Here is a 19026-nt window from a genome sequence, read left to right on the forward strand (position 1 = left end):
GTGGCAGAGGAGGAAGAGTTAGGGAAGCAGAAGGAAAGCCAAGAGAGGAGGTTGCGAAGGCCAAGGGCTGTGTCTCCAGAAGCAGGCAGGGGTCGGCAGCATTCTGGGAAAGGATGCTGGCTCCACACAAACCACCCCCTTCTCAAGCCAAGCCCGTGTGTGCCTTCAAAAGGCACTCCTCCCCCAGCAGAAACCACGAGCAACACAGAATTTAATAGATGTTTATTTGTGTAACAGGAACATTCAGGTATATAAATAAGGTAAATATTTCCCAATGTACAATATAGGATGTTCTGGAACTGCGCTGAAAAAGCATCTACATGTATTGTTCAACACAGATCAGACAGCACACAAAGGTCAGCTGTGGCGAATACACGCAGACTCTGTGAACCCCCCACATCGACTAAAGGGCACAGCACACACACACACACACACACACACACACACACACACACACGCATAACTGTGGAGGCCTTAGGGGCTGTCTGGTGGGCTCCACACACACCCAAGAGTGGCTCCAAGGTCTCCCGCACCTGAGGGCCAGAAACCGAATGTCAGTACCCGGCTTATCCGTGTGGGTCCACTGAATCGCACCCCCCAGAGAAGGGGCAGAGAAACTGACCTCGAGGGGGCAGGGTATATCCAGGCTAAGCTCTGGGTGGCAGACACAGGCGGTGATGGGCCCTAGGTGACTGCCTCACACTCCCCAGTGCGGGTGGGGAGGCCATTTCTGTGTGGGGCGTCTTTCCCATTAAACAGATACTCGGAGCACACAGACCTGAGCGGGTCCACAGCTGCGCCCGACTCACCCAACAACACAGAGCTCCCAGGGCTCCAAGGGGGAGCCTCTTACCTCGCCCACTTTGGTTTTCCCTCCCTCTTTTGGAAAATATTAAACATCAATAAAAATTAAAATTTGGTATCAGCATCAGCTCCAGAAGATAATCCATAATCCACGAGCTTTGAATCTTCCTGGATGGGCTTCTGAGCCCTGTTTCTGGTCCCCACACCTATAAAACAGTGCTGGCCTCTGTCCGTCTGTCCTCAGCTGTGGGGCTCCTGGCCTCTCCTTTGCCCCCACAGCTCCTCAGCGGTCTTCTGGCTGGAAACCTCCCCTCTCTGCATCCTGTCCTGACTTGTTCTCTTGGGTCCAAGTCCTTTAGTTTTATCGGCCCTGATGTCTGCTCAGCCCTTTCTCTTTCTAGCCAGGTCCCAGACACCCAGCCAGTGGGACATAAGGTAGCAACACAATGCTCTGTGTATGAAAACAAAGCAGCACACCGAGGACACTCTCAGAAAAACATGTATATACATTCTGTCCACTAGAAAATATTCTTAACTCCCTTCCTATTCTGGCGTTTCCAGGCACCAAGGCAGCAAGCCCAGTCTAGGAACTGAATGGAGGTGAGAAGCAGACGTGTTCCAGGAGCCAAGGACAAAAACAGCAACGGGGATGAGATCAGAGACACAATTTCACTTGGAACAGAATCACAGGTGGCCAAACCACCTAAACCCCTAGAGCACTATACACAGGAAAAGGCTGCAAGGAGCCAGGCCCTGCCTAATGCCTGGGAGACCGACACAGGGCCATCGACAGCCCAACTGGGTCCTCATCCCCAGTTGAGAGGACAACTTCTCTACAGACAGAAAGCAGCCTACGTCCATCAGACTCAACAGTAAGGGAAGAAGTGCCAGGCCTGGCAAATGCTGGTCCAGAAGGGCATGAGGGCAGGCCAAGATCAGCCTGTCGCAGCAGCTGCTTACTGAACTCTTCCACAACCTTCTCCTGATTCCTGTCATAGCCAGTACTTCATTATTCAACTGAAGGGGAGAAACCATTCTTTAAATACAATGGGCCTTTGAGTCTGGTCTTCTTTCCCCACCAACACCCAGGAAACAGTCCATGTTCAATCGGTAGTTCTGTTATCACTAGTCCATTGGTTTGAGAATTTCGTGGATTCTCTGTCAACAAGATTCCTCCAAAGCAAAGAAGCCTCCACCTCACACCCATGCCCTCCTCAAGTCCCCATCTCTACTCAGAAAACCAAGTGAAAAGATTTTTTGCACAATCTAGTGCCTATTCCCCTTCATTCATCACACACCCATGTGATCCTTTAAACTAGCTCGATTCTAGCTAACCCAGACTCCAAGAGAAACACCCCACACCATCTGTCCTCAAGAGGTCACCTGCTTCTAGCCCGTTAGTACTTGTAAGGAAGCTCGAAACACAAGGCCCCTGTCTGGCGATGTGAGGGTGCGGGCAGAGCTTTTAGGCTTTCTGTCACTGCTATAATCTGCCACACAGAAAGCTTCTCTTTTCCCCCACTGAGAGGTCCCCCCACACAGGGAACAGCTGCAGGCCCCTGAGCTGTGTGCAAAGGGCATAGTCCTTGGGCAGAAGAAAACAGGGTCTATGGTGACTCACAGGCCCTCTCCTCTCATGGAGCAGAGGCACCAACAGGGAGGAAGTAAGGGCCTCCTTCTCCAAGGAAAGTCCACACCAGGGGCAACAGGAAGTGGGCAAGACCTCAAGGAAACCATTCCAACTAAGAGTGGACAATTTCTGACCATCCTTATGGCCATTTAGAAGGCCAGCCTGATAAAAGGAAAGAGAAGTGTGATGCACCCAGACACTGGAGGTGGGTGTTAAGGTTGGATAACTTCTCTCAAAATCTTTTAGACTGTGAACACCCAGGATGCGTGCTGGGCAGTAACAGTGCAGTGACTAAGAATCTAGTCTCTGGCATTACATCAACTAGGTTCAATTTACTCGCTGAGTTCAACAAAAATAACTACCATTTATTGAAGGCTTACTATGTGCCAGACACTATGCTAAATGCTTACATGCGTTATCTCCTAAAAATCCTCACAACATTCCCACGAGGGAGGTGCAACTCTCAGACCCCACCAGTTGGAGTTACACCCAGTAACCTGCCCAGACCTAGGGCTATTGGAGCCGGAAGTCTATCTCCTCAGCCACTGAGATCAGCCTGTCATGGTGCCTCAGTTTCCTTACCTATAAAATGGGGATAATACCTAATTAAAGGTTGTTTTCTGGATTAAAAGGGATAAGCCCTTAGCACTATACCTGGCACATATTAAGCACTATGACTATTATTGCAGTTATTATTAACAAACACACTGTTGGCATCTTACTGGCTCAAGAATAAAAAGGAGCTTCAGCAGAAAGGCATTTGGTGGAGAGAGGGACGGAACGGGACAGAGTCTTCAAATGGCCAACAGATTTGAAACCCACTGGCCATAAGGTCCTAGATGTCACCTATTCTGCCCCAGTCTCATAAATCACCCACATGTTCTACAAACCCTAACATTTCAGCATCCAAAGTATACCTCCCAAACGGCCTTCACAGCTATGATCTCTTTGCCCTCGAAAACAGTTTACATACAAACCAGCGAAAATCTCACTCAGTCAGGAGACAGCCCCAGGGAAGAATAGCCTCTACCCTTCTGAGAGCCCAGATAAGTAAGGTCACTGCTGGTCAGCCTGAAAAGGGGAGGGTGGCAGGGCAGAGCCAGGAGGAACAGAAAGACAGGGCCACCATCCAGTGGTACAAGCAGTCAGCTTGGGACTCCATTCGTTACTGAGAAGAGGGCTGCCTTCTGCAAGGATGTGGGTGAGCAGAGTCTGGGACTAAGAGGAGGTGGGCCTAGAAGAGACCTTTCACTCATTATCACTTGGCCCAAAGGGCAGCACCCTCTGCAGGTCAAGCCATCAGATCCTCACCCAACAAGGGAAACCAAGTCAGGTAGTGGGAGTAGCAAATGTTTTCAAAAACTAGAAACTGGGCAACTGTGTGGACAGCAATCGAGGGAAAGAGAAATTCATTTTGACCATGACAAGGACAGAATGAGACTCTGCCCAAGAGTTAGCCGGTCTGCGGGAAGCCAATGGTTTTTTCCAGCTGTTCCTTCGGGGTCCCTGCTGCAGACAAGCACAGTGAGTCTGCAAATGGTTTACCGTCCTGTGATGTCTACACAGCCACCTGGACATCCTCCTCTTAGCTCTTCCCACCCACTTTGGTGGGTCCAAGGGAAACCAACCCCCTCCCCACTCTACCTGCTACTCAGCACATCACTGCAATGGGAAAGGAAGGTGAGCACAGAGTTAGTCTGAAAGATCACGACGGTGCTAAAGACACTTCAGACACAAGAAGAGGTTCTGGCAAAGATAGACAACATCTGGTAGAGTAATGAAAAGCTACTTGCTTAGAAATGGACCTGGGCAGGCTCCTTACAGAGCAAGGCCATTGCTGAGTTTTCTGAGCAGTGACGCACTTTGCCCTGAGTCATTCACGTCCCGCCCCCGCCGTCTCCCATCAACATCAGGGGTGCTCTGGGCCAGCTGCGGACTCACGGACACTTGGAAGATCTGAACTCAAGGATCCATTCGTATCAGCCTCTAGCCAACTCAGCAACTAGCTTACTCAAATCAGGGTCTGTTTAATCTCCTTTAAAATAGGGTATACAGAAAGATTCCAAAAATATGTCAAGTTACAGGAGAAGAAGCCCAGTGGGGAAAAATAAATAAATACCACAAAAATGGCTCCTAAGTCCACCTGTGTATGATGAAATACTACATTTCACCCCTTCTAAAAGTGAAAGAGATACTAACTTCAGACATACATTATCGACTTAGAAATACAGAATATAGAAAATACTAAGAGTAAATACATTTTAAATATAATTATACTATAGCTACTAATATGCTCAGAATATGAAATAGGCAAAAAATAATAAACACAAACAAGACCCAGGCTGCCTTAGGGGGTTTCACTCTCAGAAGCAAAACATACATGTGACTTTCTCAATGCTGAGGCAATGCAGTGAAAGGGGTGGCAAGTGCTCATAAGGGGAAAAGACTCGGGTATCCCCTGAGCAGTCCCCAGGGAGGACACTCTGTAGATGCTCCCTGGTTTCCATGACAACCTTGCTCATCAGCTCCCTCCCTAAGCTCCATCCTGGGGCACAGGTCCACCAGATGCTGAATTCCTGGCACACTGACCACCACTTTCACAAAAGCAAGTGGGGCTAGGGATGAACCCAGTCCCTGTGAGCAGAGTGCAAGGTAGAGTGAGGCTTGCCTCTGCCACGTGACCCTGGGGAAGGCTCCCTCTGCTCTGGGCCTCTGCGTCCTCAGCCACAAGGTGCTCAGGACTCCCACCTGAGGCGCCTTAGGGGGCCGCTGTGAGAAAGTGGAAGATTCAGAGCAGAAAACAAAAGTCTCTAAACCAGGACTGCAGGATATTTATGATGCAATAACAAGTGGGAAACATCACACCACACATGGAAGGGAGACGCGGAAGTCACAAGGGAGAGCACACAGTTTCTGTCACATTTTATTTCTCACACACAAACAAGTGGATCTGAAGCAAGTTATGCCATTCATGAAGACCTGCACAGGGGTATGTTAAAATAGTCTCTAGCAATCTTGTTTATATGGTGAAATACCTCAATAAATGGGAGAAAGAAAAACACTGTGTATAGACAGAGACACAGGTGGCTTTGCTTGCCTGGCTACTAGGCTAGGAAATTCCTCTTCCTTGACCAGAAAGCATGTGGGGAAAATAGAAGATAAAACCGAAGCTGACCTTCTGGACTTCTTGCGAAGAGCTCTTGTGAGCATCCAGCTTCAGTCTCCCAGGACGCCAGAGGCCCCCTCAGCAACCACCGCCTTCCACAAAGGATTGTGCCAGGCACGCCGATCCCAACGATGCCCCTATTCAAGGGCTGCTGGGCCCCAGGCACCAAGGCGCCCACTGCAGGCCCACAATAAGGTGACAGAGACAACCCCTTCTGTCTCTGGTTTTAGGAACCAAGTCCATTCTTCAATGTGAAAACTACATTTGTTACTAATGACCTCCACTGTTTAAGATTGGTTGGTAAGATACTGATTCATCTCAAAGACAAGCATTTAGAAACGGCCAGAAAGCTCTTGCTGTTTGTGTGCCCAGGACACAACTTGATACCCAAAAGTAGCCTCTGGTGACACAAACTTGCTCAGTCAGAATCACGGAATACTGAATTAAGGGAGTGCTCATAACACGAGGACCCAGAGAGGGATGTGTCCTGCCCAGGGTCACCCGGGCAGAATGGAAACCCCACACAAAAACACACTTTGTTTTTAAGGGGCCCTCAGCCCTGAACCAGGAAAGCCACATGTTGAAACGGAAGTACAAGCTCAGACGGGGAAAGCTGCTTCAATGTTGCACTCGTGGGGAGACCCAGGCAGTGACCGTGAGCTGCCATGTCAACAAGGGCCTGCCGCCCTGTGCCCACACATGGCAGTGAGCTGAGCTGACCGTGAGCTTTCAAGGACGACTAACGAAAACAGAAACAGAATGAAACAGTAGCAGACCAAGGTGCTGAAGCAAGTCACTGCACCCTCAATTGGCAAGGAGAACCAGCATGGCACGGAATAACTGAACACAGATGGGCACCAGTTCTCTTTCCTATCCTCCCCTGCTTGTTAACCTAACAAAGAACTTGTCTCCCTAAAGTCAACATCACTCCTATCAGAAGGCGGGGGTGGGGTGGGGGGGAATCACAGTTTAAAAGAAAAAAAGGTCCCTCAATAAAATACGAACCACATTTAAACTGGTCACATTTCATATATATATATATGTATATATATATATATAAAGTGTGCATGTAATCTTCAGAACAGTCACACCTCTATACCTCTAATCAGGTTAGGTTTCCAGAGTTGTAAGCAGGATTTTGTGGTTGCAGTGAAGAAGTCATGGTACAACTGAAATCACTGTAAGAAGTAAGTGATTTTTTTAAAACACACACACAGGTACACACTTGCCTTTAGAGTAGTATATACACAACACAGCAGCTACAAGGGTGGTCTGTCAGGCAAAGGGCACGTGAACAAGAAACCCCCTGCTCCCTGCCTAACAGGAGAGCCCCCAGGAGGGATTCAGCAGCAACAAGTCTACAGCACAAAGGTGAAAGGCATCGGCCCTGAAAAGACACAGTTAGCCGAACTGCCCAAGAGGAGCCACGTGAGCCGACCACCTGGGGGAAGGGCTCGTGACCGCACGTTCTACCCCATACACTCAAAATATTACAGTGTACTTTTTCGGACTATTATAAATAATTTCTCGTGCTTCCTGAAAAAAAATATTGAAGCCTTCTTTCAGTCTGCGATGAAGTAAGGTTAACCCAGGTCATAAAGCAGAGCTCACGCCCTACAGGATCTTGCCGGTAGAATGTTTATCTAATTAAACAGTCTTTGTCCCTCCAGACAGAAGGCAATTGTCCCGTCGCTTCAGGGCAGGGATTCTCAGAGAGGCCCAGGTGAAAGCTCTCCGCAGCAAAGACATCCCCAAAGACATCCAAGCCGTGCACCTCTTTCCAGCTGGGGGGCAGCTACAAGGGCAGGCCGGAGGCAGGGGAGGGGCCCTGAACTGGTCAGCCACAGATAAACATCCGCTCCCTCCCTGAAGGAGCCCGGCAACAGAAACTCTAGCTTGGGAGCAAGAAGCACCAAGCAGATGCAGCCCAGGTGGGCAACACTGTCTTCCAGGTTAAAACTTCTGTTTAAAAAGCCTGAAAGGTCTGACCCCGGTGATTTCTTTCCAACTCAGAGCTGTAGTTTACCCACGACCCAAATCATAAGCACATAGACTGTATATACAGATTGTTCTGAAAACCCACAAATAAAAAATGCTCTACCAAAAAAAAAAAAAAAAGACAGTGAGTTGAAGCCTTGTCATCGACTGAGTCACACCAGGGGGGCTTTGCCTTGGAGCCTAGCCCCTCGCTCGCTTGCTCCTGCCGTCTTGGGCCTGGGGCTGCTACTCATCCTCCACGGCAGCTGTCAGCACCCCCTTGTCGGCCAGGTGAGATCTGAGGGTGTTGAAGATATGTAGCTGCTGGTCCGGACGCAGGGTCAGGAACTGCTGAATCAGCTTGCTTGGGTTGGGGCCCCTGGAAGAGAATGTGAGGAAACAGCACTGAGCGGATGTCCAGCAGTTTCTGGGGCCTGATTATTCAAACAGCTGCTATTCCCGCTGGATTCCCTATTTGTGGAGGGCAGGGGGACCCTCAGAGAACCCAGAGAGAGTAGCAACTGAAAACCGCATTCATGTTTGGGATGCATTTCCCTCCCACTGATTTGTAGCTACACTTCTAGAATTTCACCACATTCAGAATCCCACCAACTTGGTCCAGATGGAAAGGCACTGTACCTGATAAAACTGGCAATGTACACATTAACAAAGGTGGCCATCAGGTACTGGCAGTCAAAGCGATCCATGATGCCTCCGTGGCCAGGAATGGTGTTGGCGAAGTCCTGTTAAAGGAAGGGGCAAGACTGGTGAACCTGGGGAGGCCAACCCCAAACCCTGGCCTACTGTCCCACCTCTGAGCCCAGCTACTGTCCTGAGTAGCTAAGGGCAACAGAAAGTAAGAAGTATTGGTTCAAATGCTGAGGGTATAATAGGACAGAGTCTTATGATATAATGTTTCTTATGAAGAAAGATACAAGATATATGAACAAATACACTGAAAATCAAACTACAGCTGACCCTTGAACAACAGGGGTTTGAACTACACGGGTCCACCTATACATGAATTTTTTTCAGTAAATACAGTACATTGATGTGAATGCATTTTCTCTTCTTTCAAATTTTCTTAATTACATTTTTTTCCCTCTAGCTTACTTTATTGTAAGAATACAGTCTATAATACGTATGATATACAAAATAAGTTTTAATCAACTGTTATCAGTAATTCTTCCGGTCAGCAGTTATATGTGAATTTTCTGCTGCGTGGGAGGATGGGGACAAGAGGGAGGGATCAGTGCCTCTAACCCCTGTGTTGTTCAAGGGTCAATTATGATGAATTTTCTTGGAAACAATGTTGTTATTATTGTTTTTTGGAGAGAGAGAAAGAGAGAGAGCGCATGTGGGGAGGGGGCGGCAAAAGAGCAGAGAAAGAATCTTAAGCAGACTCCATGCCCAGTGCCAAGACTGATGTGGGGCTTGATCTCAGGACCTTGAGATCATGACCTGAGCTGAAATCAAGAGTTAGACACTTAACCAAATGAGTCACCCAGGTGCCCCGGAAACAATGTACTTTAAATTTACCAGCCTAAATCCCACCCATGGGTGAAGAGGAGCACGCATTAACAGTCTGGTTTATAGCTTGGTATTTACAGCTCAGAATTTTGAAGGAGAGGGTAGTGGATGGGGTGGGACAGGAGGAGACCAGGCTGGGAGACAATGAGAGAAACAAAAAAGAGGGTTTTCCTACTTTGATTTTAAAGGCTCGTTTGAATCCACTTGCAAAGAACCCTCCGAAGGGGCCAATGAGCGAGGCGAACGTGGAGAGGGCGATGCTGTGGATCTGGAAGGGGTACATCCAGACTGTTGTCTAAGAAGGATAAATGAAATCAGTCAAGATGCCTTGTTAACACAAGTGAGTCTTTATGAAATGAACTCTATTTTCCCTCCAAATACAAAATTAGTAAGAAAACTGGATTTTGTCTGTAACTCTCTAGTGCTCAGCCTAATAGAGGACATTCAGTATCATGCATTCAGTCTGTTGCAGTATGATGTTTTAATTGAACTATGTGAAGAAAATTCAGCCTCACACAAATTAAGTGGCTGAAAAAAGGAAGAGTACTTTATTTTTTTTAAAGATTTTATTTATTTATTTGACAGACAGAGATCACAACTTGGCAGAGAAGCAGGCAGAGAGAGAGGAGGAAGCAGGCTCCCTGCTGAGCAGAGAGCCCGATTCGGGGCTCGATCCCAGGACCCTGGGATCGTGACCTGAGCCCAAGGCAGAGGCTTTAGCTCACTGAGCCACCGAGGCGCCCCAAGGAAGAGTATTTTAGATAATTATGGGTATTCTTCTCTGACACTACACCAGAACTTGACAAGTGGTAGTTTCTTAAGAATTTGGTGCAGTGTGGAATTTGAAATCCTACAAATGAACTTTCTGTGCTCTTAACATTAAAATCCATTAACCTGTTTTGCACTTTGAATGGATCTTTGACCCACACCTGACAGTTCTAACACCACGCACTGGCCATTTAGAAAACGAAAGTTCACCGAATTATATAAGTCTTCCAAGTGTAGACAGTTTGCTACATGCAATGTCAAAACATCGTTATGTTAAAATCACTATAAAAATCACACACACCCAAAAATCACTGCAGCTCTCATCCACAAAGGTTTGAAGTATCAGGAAGCTGTCAAACTCCGGGGACAGGTACATGCTTTCCAAAATATTAATTTTCACTTGGAATCCAAATTCTATCATCAGTAACAATCACTGTCAGGGGTTTTCCTTGAAGTGACAGGCTCGCTTGATTCATTTTCAAGAAAAATGTTATCAAATACACAAGGCTGAAACACTAGAGTTTGTCAGTTCTTTTCAAGTAAAAAGTATGTCCCTATTAAAAAAAAGCAGCTAGCTCAGCTCAAACAGGTACATGCGCACTTTCCTTTAGGTAAGCACCGGACTGCCATATTTAGCAGAAATGTTCTAGGCATAGTTTCCATTTGGGTACACAAGAGTATAGACAGGTATGTATTCAAGGGTCAGAATATAATAAAATGAACCACATTACGTTTTCATCAAAGACATTCTTGAGAAGAGCTGGCTTATTCTAACTGCGAGTGTGTGGCATGAAGAATCCCACGACTTAGTCCAGTTTCCTGCCACTGCCTTCACTTGTGCTAGAGCATTAGTGAGCTTACCCACCACTGCTTTTGCACCATTCACAGCAAATGTCAACAAAGTAAAAACAGGCAAATAATGTCATATTATTATTATGAAAATAACTGACCTCACAGGCCCCCTGAAAGGATCTCAGGGTTCCTTAGGGATCCACAGAGCACAGTTTGAGAACCACTGGTCTACATGAACTGAGGTGAGATGAAAGGTCTCCTTCTGCTCTCGCCCTTACCTGACTTGAACGAGTCTCCTCTATCCTGGGCCCTGGCATTGTGGAGGGAGGAAGCTAAGCTTTTTCTGAGGGAGTGGCAGTGGTGGAGAGAGGGCTCTCTCTCTCTGTAGTCACTACCTAACCAAGGATAGCTTGCCCGATGTGAGTGGCACATACCAAGCCAATGACCGACTGGATCACCTCAGGAATGCTGTACTCCTGCAGACGGAAGAGGTCCGAGGGCTCACAGTCCACAGTGAAGCTGTTGGTGTCATTGTTGTATTCCACGGGGCAGACAAAGCATCTGTACCCGGACATCACATAGGATAGCTGAGGATGAAAAGCAGAGTCGGGCAGAACAGACGAGGCCCAGCCAGCCCACCCAGGCCCCACACATGGGGCTTGGCTGTCCCCCTCACAGTGCCTAGGACCCTGCTAACTGTGAGCTGGGCACTAAATCAGAGGTTCATGCTTCCCCACAGGTGTATTTTGCCTGAATTTGGAAAAGGATTTGAAAACAGGTACATGGCCTGCTGAGGCTTTACACAGAATTGCCTGAACACCTAGGTCAAAATCCATGAAAGACCTGAAGGAATTTGGGCAAAGAACTACAAGAAGATTCTCCCCAGTTAGGGGAGCTATGGTCCCTTTTCCTCAGGATCCCTTAATTTCATTTGAGCTGGAGGCAGGAAGTCAGGGAGTGGTACAGTGAGAAACAGCCAGCCTGGGGGAAGAAGGTGGAGGAACAATGAAGAAAGGGAATCAGTACTGGAGGACGGCTAGACACCCCTGAAAAAGGAGAGAGGCTGGGCTGATGGTCAGAAGCAGGGTTAGGGCGGGAAGATCATCCTCCTCCCACAGGATGCACATGGGAGAGAACCTCGGCCAAAGCGGCAGAGCCCGCCTCCCCCCTTACTCTCAGCTGCCAGTCACTCAACCTTGAAATATCAAAAGGGTGGACAAGAACACCACCTGCTGGGCGTCGCATGCCTCGGCCCGAGGGGAGTGCAGGCACACATGGCCCCGCCCCTCAGCTGCCAAGACCCTGTTTGAGAACTGGCATGGGGCTAGTTACAGAGAGTGCCATACTCATGCCCCTCAGGGGCAAGGTTACCGTGCAGCAGGACAGAGTCCTGGGCCTCAGGAAACAAGCTCTCTAGCCCTGGACAAGCTCTGAGGGAGGGTGGGAGGTCTCTGTCCACTCCCCCACCCAGCAGCAGACCACCACCTACCAGAAGGCCAAACACCACAGTAGCAAAGAAGCCCCCAATGAAGCCTTCCCAGGTCTTCTTCGGGGACAGCTACAGACAGAAAGCAAACTCTTAACAAAGGGCATTTTGATAACTGGCTTTGAGAACAATGATTACTTATTTAAAACCTTCCTACTATAAGAAACAAAACAAAACAAAAACCCCACCTCATTCTGTTAACCTCCTTCCCTTCTAAAACAACCCCTGCCTGCTCTCCTTGTTCCTGGCCTGATACCCCTCAGTTTCTGTCTGTCCCAGTTTATATATATATATTTTTTAATATATTTTTAAAATATATTTTATATTATATATAAATATAATTAAATGACAACACGCAAATTCCGATCAAAGTCCCAAAAATGTGTCTATATAATCTATAAGATATTTTCTCTGTTAGCTCTTTTTTTCTCTATGAATAGTCATCTTCCTTTGGCTTTTCTCCTGAAACTAAGTTTTTGCCAGCCTTTCTCCAGGACGACATGAAGACATTCATACAAGCTAGACTTCTTCTGCCCCAAGCTGATCTACTCTACAAAAAGGACCACCCTTCCCTCACAGTGGTATTTCATGTTAGGGTGACCCATTTACCTTGATGAGTGGGGTCCGACCGAAGAAGAAGCCAAACATATAGGCCATAATGTCATTACAGATCACACAAGAGATGGGGACAATGAACCTAGAGAATAAACCAAAGTGAAAACCAACTCTCCCCAGATGACAGTACCTCAGAGGTCTACAAAACAATGCCATTCATCAACTCCAGGAAAAAAATAACCTGTTAAGTACTTGTCATCCATGAAGGAATAAGCTAGAAAGAAAGAAAATACCAGACAAGCTATACCTAGTACCTGGCACACAGCAGACATTCCAATCTTTACCAAATGGCTCCTGAGTAAATGGAGGTGGGATTCTATAAAATGTCATGTGTTCCTTTTTTGTTATGAAGTAATATATGCATGTGGTAATACAAATTTGAACTGTAAAGAAGAGAAAGTTTTCCTTGTTTCCCCATCCCTATCTCCATTCCCCCCAAATAACTACTTTTACTCATTCCTGACTACTTCGTGTCTATTTCATAATTTATCTAGGTGAACGGTTTATGACTAGCTCTCAGGAGCACTCCCTCTCCCTAGGGCTACGCTGAGCACAGAACCACAACTCACAGATCTAGCTATCTTTTCAAGCTCCCGCGCCCCCCTCCTCACCTGCTGATCCCCACTATGACAAAGGAGGCCATTTCCACACTTGTATCCTTCTGCTCTCCCCCTCTCTCCACTCCCTGACCATCATGTTTTTCAAATGTCCTCTATTTAAAGCTCTGTATTTAACATAATATATGTAAATCTCTGACTTCCTAGCCCATCAACTAGAGGCAATATCTTCTGTTTGTTAAGGGAGCATCTGTATCCTCACAACCCCGCCCAGTATTTACTTCGTCCAGGCTTCTTGCACATATCCTCTGCTCTTCATATTTTCTATACCTACAGTTAAATCCTGTAGGTAAAGCTGAAAACCAATAACCAGAGATTTTAATATGATTCACTGTGGAGACAAGTGGCATGTTTGGCCCTAAAGATAAGGACTTATCAGAAGCCATCTTTAGAATTACCTAACAAAAACTGAAAGGGGAAAATCGCAAGCCTCCCCAGATCATTACTACCATTGTTTTAAACATGGTAAGACCAGCATTTATATGAGCTAGTCTCTGTTCCAAGCACTTTACATATATTTACTAATTTATTCCTCAGGAGGTGAATATTACTATACCCTCATTCTGAGATCTGGAAACAGAGCACAGTTTGGGGTCTTAAGCACAACACTTCAGTACCTCTTATATAAACGAGGATATGCCTTTGCCTTTCACCAAAATCATCCGGCTTTCTCAGCCTGCTGATTTCCATAAATGTTGACAGATTTCCTACTGAAACCATTGCATTTCTGGAATAAAATCTACTAAGTAATGAGTACATGGTGCTTTTGACACATTGCCGGATTCTATTTGCCAATATGTACAATGGTTTATCTGTAATCATTAGAGAAATCAGTTTAACATTCTTCTTTCTGCCTCCCCAAGCTTATCAGCTTTAGTATGAAGGGGTAGATAAAACTCTGCTATTATCATTGGTTGTTTTCTTCCCAGGTATGGATTCTTAGGTAATTTTCAAAGATCTTTAACTGTTAGTGATCTTTCAAGTTTTCTTCTGCATGACTGTTGGTAGTTTACATTTTACCAGATCACAACATTTTCCTTTAGTTTTTTAAATCTGTTGCTATAGGGTTGCATTGTCTTTGATTCTTTAATTATCCATGTACTTGTTAGTCTAGAATATCAGTTCTTAAAGCATAGGTCCTGACCAGCAGCATCACCTGGGAATGTACTAGTGATTCAAATTCTCATTACTGAATCTGCTGAGGCCTCAGGAGTGAGGCCCAGTGATCTGTGTTGTAACCAGCCCCTGAATAGGATTTTGACGTAGCTCAAGGTGAGAACCCCTGGCTTAGAAGGTAAGCAGGGATTCTCAGTCTACCTGGACATGAGAAAAATCCACAAAATAAAAGGGAAATCTCCCTCTCTGACATCACTCACCAGATCATTCCTTCGAATAGGTTGTGGATAACAAGATGTGACTGAGTTACAACAATCAGTAATGTTACATGGGTCCAGCCAAACTGCAAAAGAAAATCAAGAATACATTTGATCTACCTGTTACCTTGAAAGGAACTTCAAATAACAGTCAATAACAAATAGAAATTGCTAAACTACAACAACAACAGAACAGGTAGAAAATATGTCTGCTTCTCTACCTGTCTTACTGGAAGTAAAAAGGTACAGAACAGGCATTTGGGATTAACGTTGCCCCCAGCTACAATTACCACCAAAAGTAGGGACCACAGGGCCCACCAGTGAACAAGTCCTTCTATGCTCTGAAAGCCTGGGTACGTCTCATTTTCTCCATAAATGTTGAGTGCTGGGATGCCTGGGTGGCTAAGTCAGTTAAGTACCTGCCTTTGGCTCAGGTCATGATTTCAGGGTCCTGGGATGGAGCCCCAGGTCGGGCTCCCTGCTCAGTGGGTGGGGACTCTCCTTGTCCTTCTCCCTCTGCTGCCTCTCTTTCGCTCTCTCAAGTAAACAAATAAAATCTTAAGAAAATGTTACTTAGGACCCTTGCTTAGGCCCCTCAATGAGGGGCTGCTTCCAAGTTGGGGAAGTGATGTAGCAGGTAGAGTATCTGTGGGCATTGCCTAAAGCTTCACCTTGAGCCGCACTTGGACGCCACCTACAGGTCCTAGTGGAGAGGCTGCTGGGGGTGTAAGTTAACAGTGATTGGGTCTAAGTGGATATAGAGCAGGGTAACTTAAATGGGAGATATCCCTTCATGCTCCAGGTTCTATGCACACAAAACAGACTGTGTTCCAGAGTTTTGATCTGTCACAGAAAGCATAGAGGCCTTGTGAGTTTCTGTAGAACTTCACTTAAGCCAAGAATTCACACACACACATGCACACACACACACATCTCGCTTACCATGTAGAACTGCAGTCGATAATGCTTCTTGACCAGACTCAGTACAAACATGCAGAACCCTAGTTTGAGAAGGAGAAAGGGCAAAATGAATCACACTCTGCATTATGTTTGTCCTAATCATTTCCTTTAGATGTGTTAAACGGTCTTCTGGCCAATTTCTTTGCAGCAGTTAAGCAATGCACGATTCCAAAGCCCAGGGGGAATAAACCTAGCTATTCCAGTAAGTGTCAGAAGCAAAAACAGACTCCTTCAAGACAATCAAAGGAAGGCAATATTTTTTTTAAATCTTGCAGACTACACTCAATTTAAAAGACTGTTCACCAGAGAGGAACATTTTGATCCTGGAGCAGGGGTCAAACAACAAAGGTTAGACCAGACACCAGTTTCACAAATAAAATTTTACTGAAACACAGCCATACCTGTTTACATATTATCTGGGGTTCTCCTTTCATGCTCCAGGGCAGAACAGAAGAGTTGCAACAAAGAGCCTATGGGCCCCAAAGCCTAAAATATTATCTAGACCTTTAAGAAAAAGTTTGCTGGGGGCACCTGGGTGGCTCAGTGGGGTTTGCTGGGTGGCTCTTCCTTCGACTCGGGTCATGATCTCAGGGTCCTAGGATCGAGCCCCGCATTGGGCTCTATGCTCAGCAGGGAGCCTGTTTCCCCACCCCCATCTGCATCTCTGCCTATTTGTGATCTCTCTCTCTATCAAATAAATAATAAATAAAAATCTTTAAAAAAATATTTTTTTTTAAAGAAAAAGGTGGCTGACCCCTGTCCTAAATTATAGGTTTGGCTAAGGGGGGCAGATCTCCCTAGCATGGAGTCAGAGCCTTGCATCTCTACACTGACCCACATGGTGGCAAAATAAAAATAAAAATAAATATAGACCTTAAGGCCCCCCTACACTCCTTCAGGAAAGAGAGAAACGCTTACCCAGAAGAGTGGCTGGGCACCTTAAACACAGCCCTGCCCAGAAGACGACACATGGCTATTCCAGACCCCTGGCCTTCCGCTATGGGGGGCTACTCTCAGGGCCTGAGGCACACTCTCAGACTATGCTCATCAGCAACAGACCCCCTTGGCGGTGGATTTTCTATTTTAATGGCCAGGGGCCATTCATGGAGCCAAGTATTGCTATCAAGCTCATCAAAAATAGGTCAGACTGAAATTTAGGTCAGAACAAATTTCTCCTGTGCCTCAATCTGGCTTTGAGGGCAACTATGAGAAACACGAGCATTAACACTTAACTCTCAAGTAGTACTGAGTTTAGATTGACACAGCACCCTTCTGTTTGTGAACTTTTAATGCATCTGATCAAATCCTCACAGTGCGTCTGCTGTTTTAGCTCCAGAGAACAAGAGACCCAAAGACTAAGCCCCAGCTCCTCCGAAGTCACAAAGTCTTTTTAAACCCAGTTGGGTAAAATCTCCACCACACTGCAGTGTCCCTCACGCAGCTTCTCAGGTGACTCCCCTAAAGACAGCTGCTGGGTTTTATACCCAAATTCCTGGGTGGTTTTTGTTTTGATCTCACCGCAGAATCTCTGCCAACAGGGGAGTCAAGACTAGACCGTGCTATGCTGCCCTCCCACAGAGGTTGGGACACAAGGACAGATGGCAATGACTGCAGTCCCCACAGCCACACAAGGCCCTCAGTCCCACTTCTTAGTCAAGAGCTGCTATGACTCAGATTTAAGGCAGGGTCCTCAGCTCTGCAGCCTTGCACCGTCAAGCTTAACATCATCAAGACTGTGCAGGCACCAAGAAGTGCCCCAACCTCTACTCAGTAAACACAAACAAGACAAACCCAAGAACTGGTGAACCGCTGAATGCCTACCTATTAGGTAGAGAGTAAAGGAAATGAACCGGTGGTATTTGCTGAGAATCCGCAAAGGCTCCTCTCTCTGGACCAGAGTGAAAAAGTAATCCGTCACTGTCTCACCATAGAAGAAGTAATTTACACACAGTAGAAAGTACCTGTAAAAGAAGACAGGTAACTGCTGTGGGGAGCACCTATGGCCTCTCCTTTCCGGTGAGGCTGCCAGCAAAAACTCAGAGCAGCAGCCCGCGCGACCCCCACACCCTGCACCACCCACGGCAGCTTGCTGAGAACAAGCCAACCATGGTTCCCTGTTCACTGGGGACCCTGTGGCTGGGAAGTCCATCTGGAAATCTGTGGCAGCTTTCACTCACTCTTGGGACTCAGCTTTTGCCCCTTTTGCAAAGTTACCATGCCTAATCTAAGAACACTCCCACCACAGGAGGACCTTCCAGAGCGTGGCTCATCCTGCTTCCCCATCCTATTTCCTCTCTTCCAGGACCCCCGCACACCTATCACAGTGGTTTACTCTGGCTTTGCCACCATTCGCTTCCCTCCTGTCTCCCACAGCCTGGGACATCCATTTCACTAACCCCGTTTTGTCACTCGTTGCTCAAATACCATTCTCTTCATAAAAGCCTGTACAACCTAACATGGTCTCTGGCTCCCCCATGTTTATTTCTATAGTATGTAGTATTTGGTCATTTCACTAAGCAATTAATTATTCTCGGTCTCAAAGTATCTGCCTCCCTGAAGCCTATCTCTGACACATCAGCCTTTCACCAGCATTAACTCTTCATGTGTGTATAACCTGCTTCCTCTACTGGAGCTCTGGGCAGGAGGCAGCCATGGCTCATATACCTTTAGAGCCTCGGCGGTGCTTCAGAGTATGGGAGCAAGCAGGCCTACTCCAAATACTCAGCCAGGTTCCTGAGGTAGGAAAGAGAGTGGAGGACTTCTCTCTGCCATGTTCTTTCTTTCTTTTTCTTTTTCTTTTTTTTTTTTTAATTGTAAAAGTTCAAGAACTCTCATATTGGATTTGTCTTCTGTTACATGAAAAACACTCCATTTGGTCAGTGACCACAATCGAAAGTCAGACACCCTGAGTGTGTGATCAAAATTTAAAACACCACTTGCCAGCTCTAGAAGAGCCATGAAGAGACCTACACTTGAACCTGGGTGGCAGGCATAGGCCTGTGTGGAGACCATGAGGCAGCCTGCATGGCTGGCTGGTGGGGAAGCATCTCTAGGAAGGATGTGTCCAGCCCAAGTCTGTGCCCGTCAGCTCCCTTGGTCATGACTACGTTGCTGAGGCATGAAACATTCCTTTCAGGCTGCTAAGTCATGGAACCAACCCTTGCATCCCAGCACAGAAGGTGAGAAGGGTCCATATTTGCCCCAAGTCCTCTCAGCACCACGCAGAGCTCTGCTCACGTGTCCCGCAAGGACAGTGTGGCCAATACAGCAGAGTTTCAGATCAGAAAGGGACCTCAGACATCACCTGG

General features: G+C 46.7%; 1 protein-coding gene across 3 annotated transcripts in view; it reads right to left on the reverse strand.

Annotated features, from left to right (window-relative positions):
- Positions 1 to 205: 205 nt before the first annotated feature.
- The window catches only part of CDS2 (CDP-diacylglycerol synthase 2), a 63361-nt gene continuing 44540 nt past the window's right edge, over positions 206 to 19026 (reverse strand). For all 3 annotated transcript variants that reach the window (XM_082744463.1, XM_082744464.1, XM_082744465.1), the window contains exons 5-13: positions 17540 to 17679; positions 15701 to 15759; positions 14762 to 14844; positions 12763 to 12850; positions 12157 to 12225; positions 11102 to 11254; positions 9283 to 9402; positions 8217 to 8320; positions 206 to 7956 (exon numbers count right to left, since the gene is read on the reverse strand). In XM_082744463.1, coding sequence (XP_082600589.1) covers positions 7824 to 7956; positions 8217 to 8320; positions 9283 to 9402; positions 11102 to 11254; positions 12157 to 12225; positions 12763 to 12850; positions 14762 to 14844; positions 15701 to 15759; positions 17540 to 17679 — 949 coding nt within the window. In that variant the 3' untranslated portion in view covers positions 206 to 7823. The remainder of the gene's footprint in view (positions 7957 to 8216; positions 8321 to 9282; positions 9403 to 11101; positions 11255 to 12156; positions 12226 to 12762; positions 12851 to 14761; positions 14845 to 15700; positions 15760 to 17539; positions 17680 to 19026) is intronic.

Source organism: Mustela nivalis (assembly GCF_964662115.1).
Source record: "Mustela nivalis genome assembly, chromosome: 8".
Taxonomy (NCBI): domain Eukaryota; kingdom Metazoa; phylum Chordata; class Mammalia; order Carnivora; family Mustelidae; genus Mustela; species Mustela nivalis.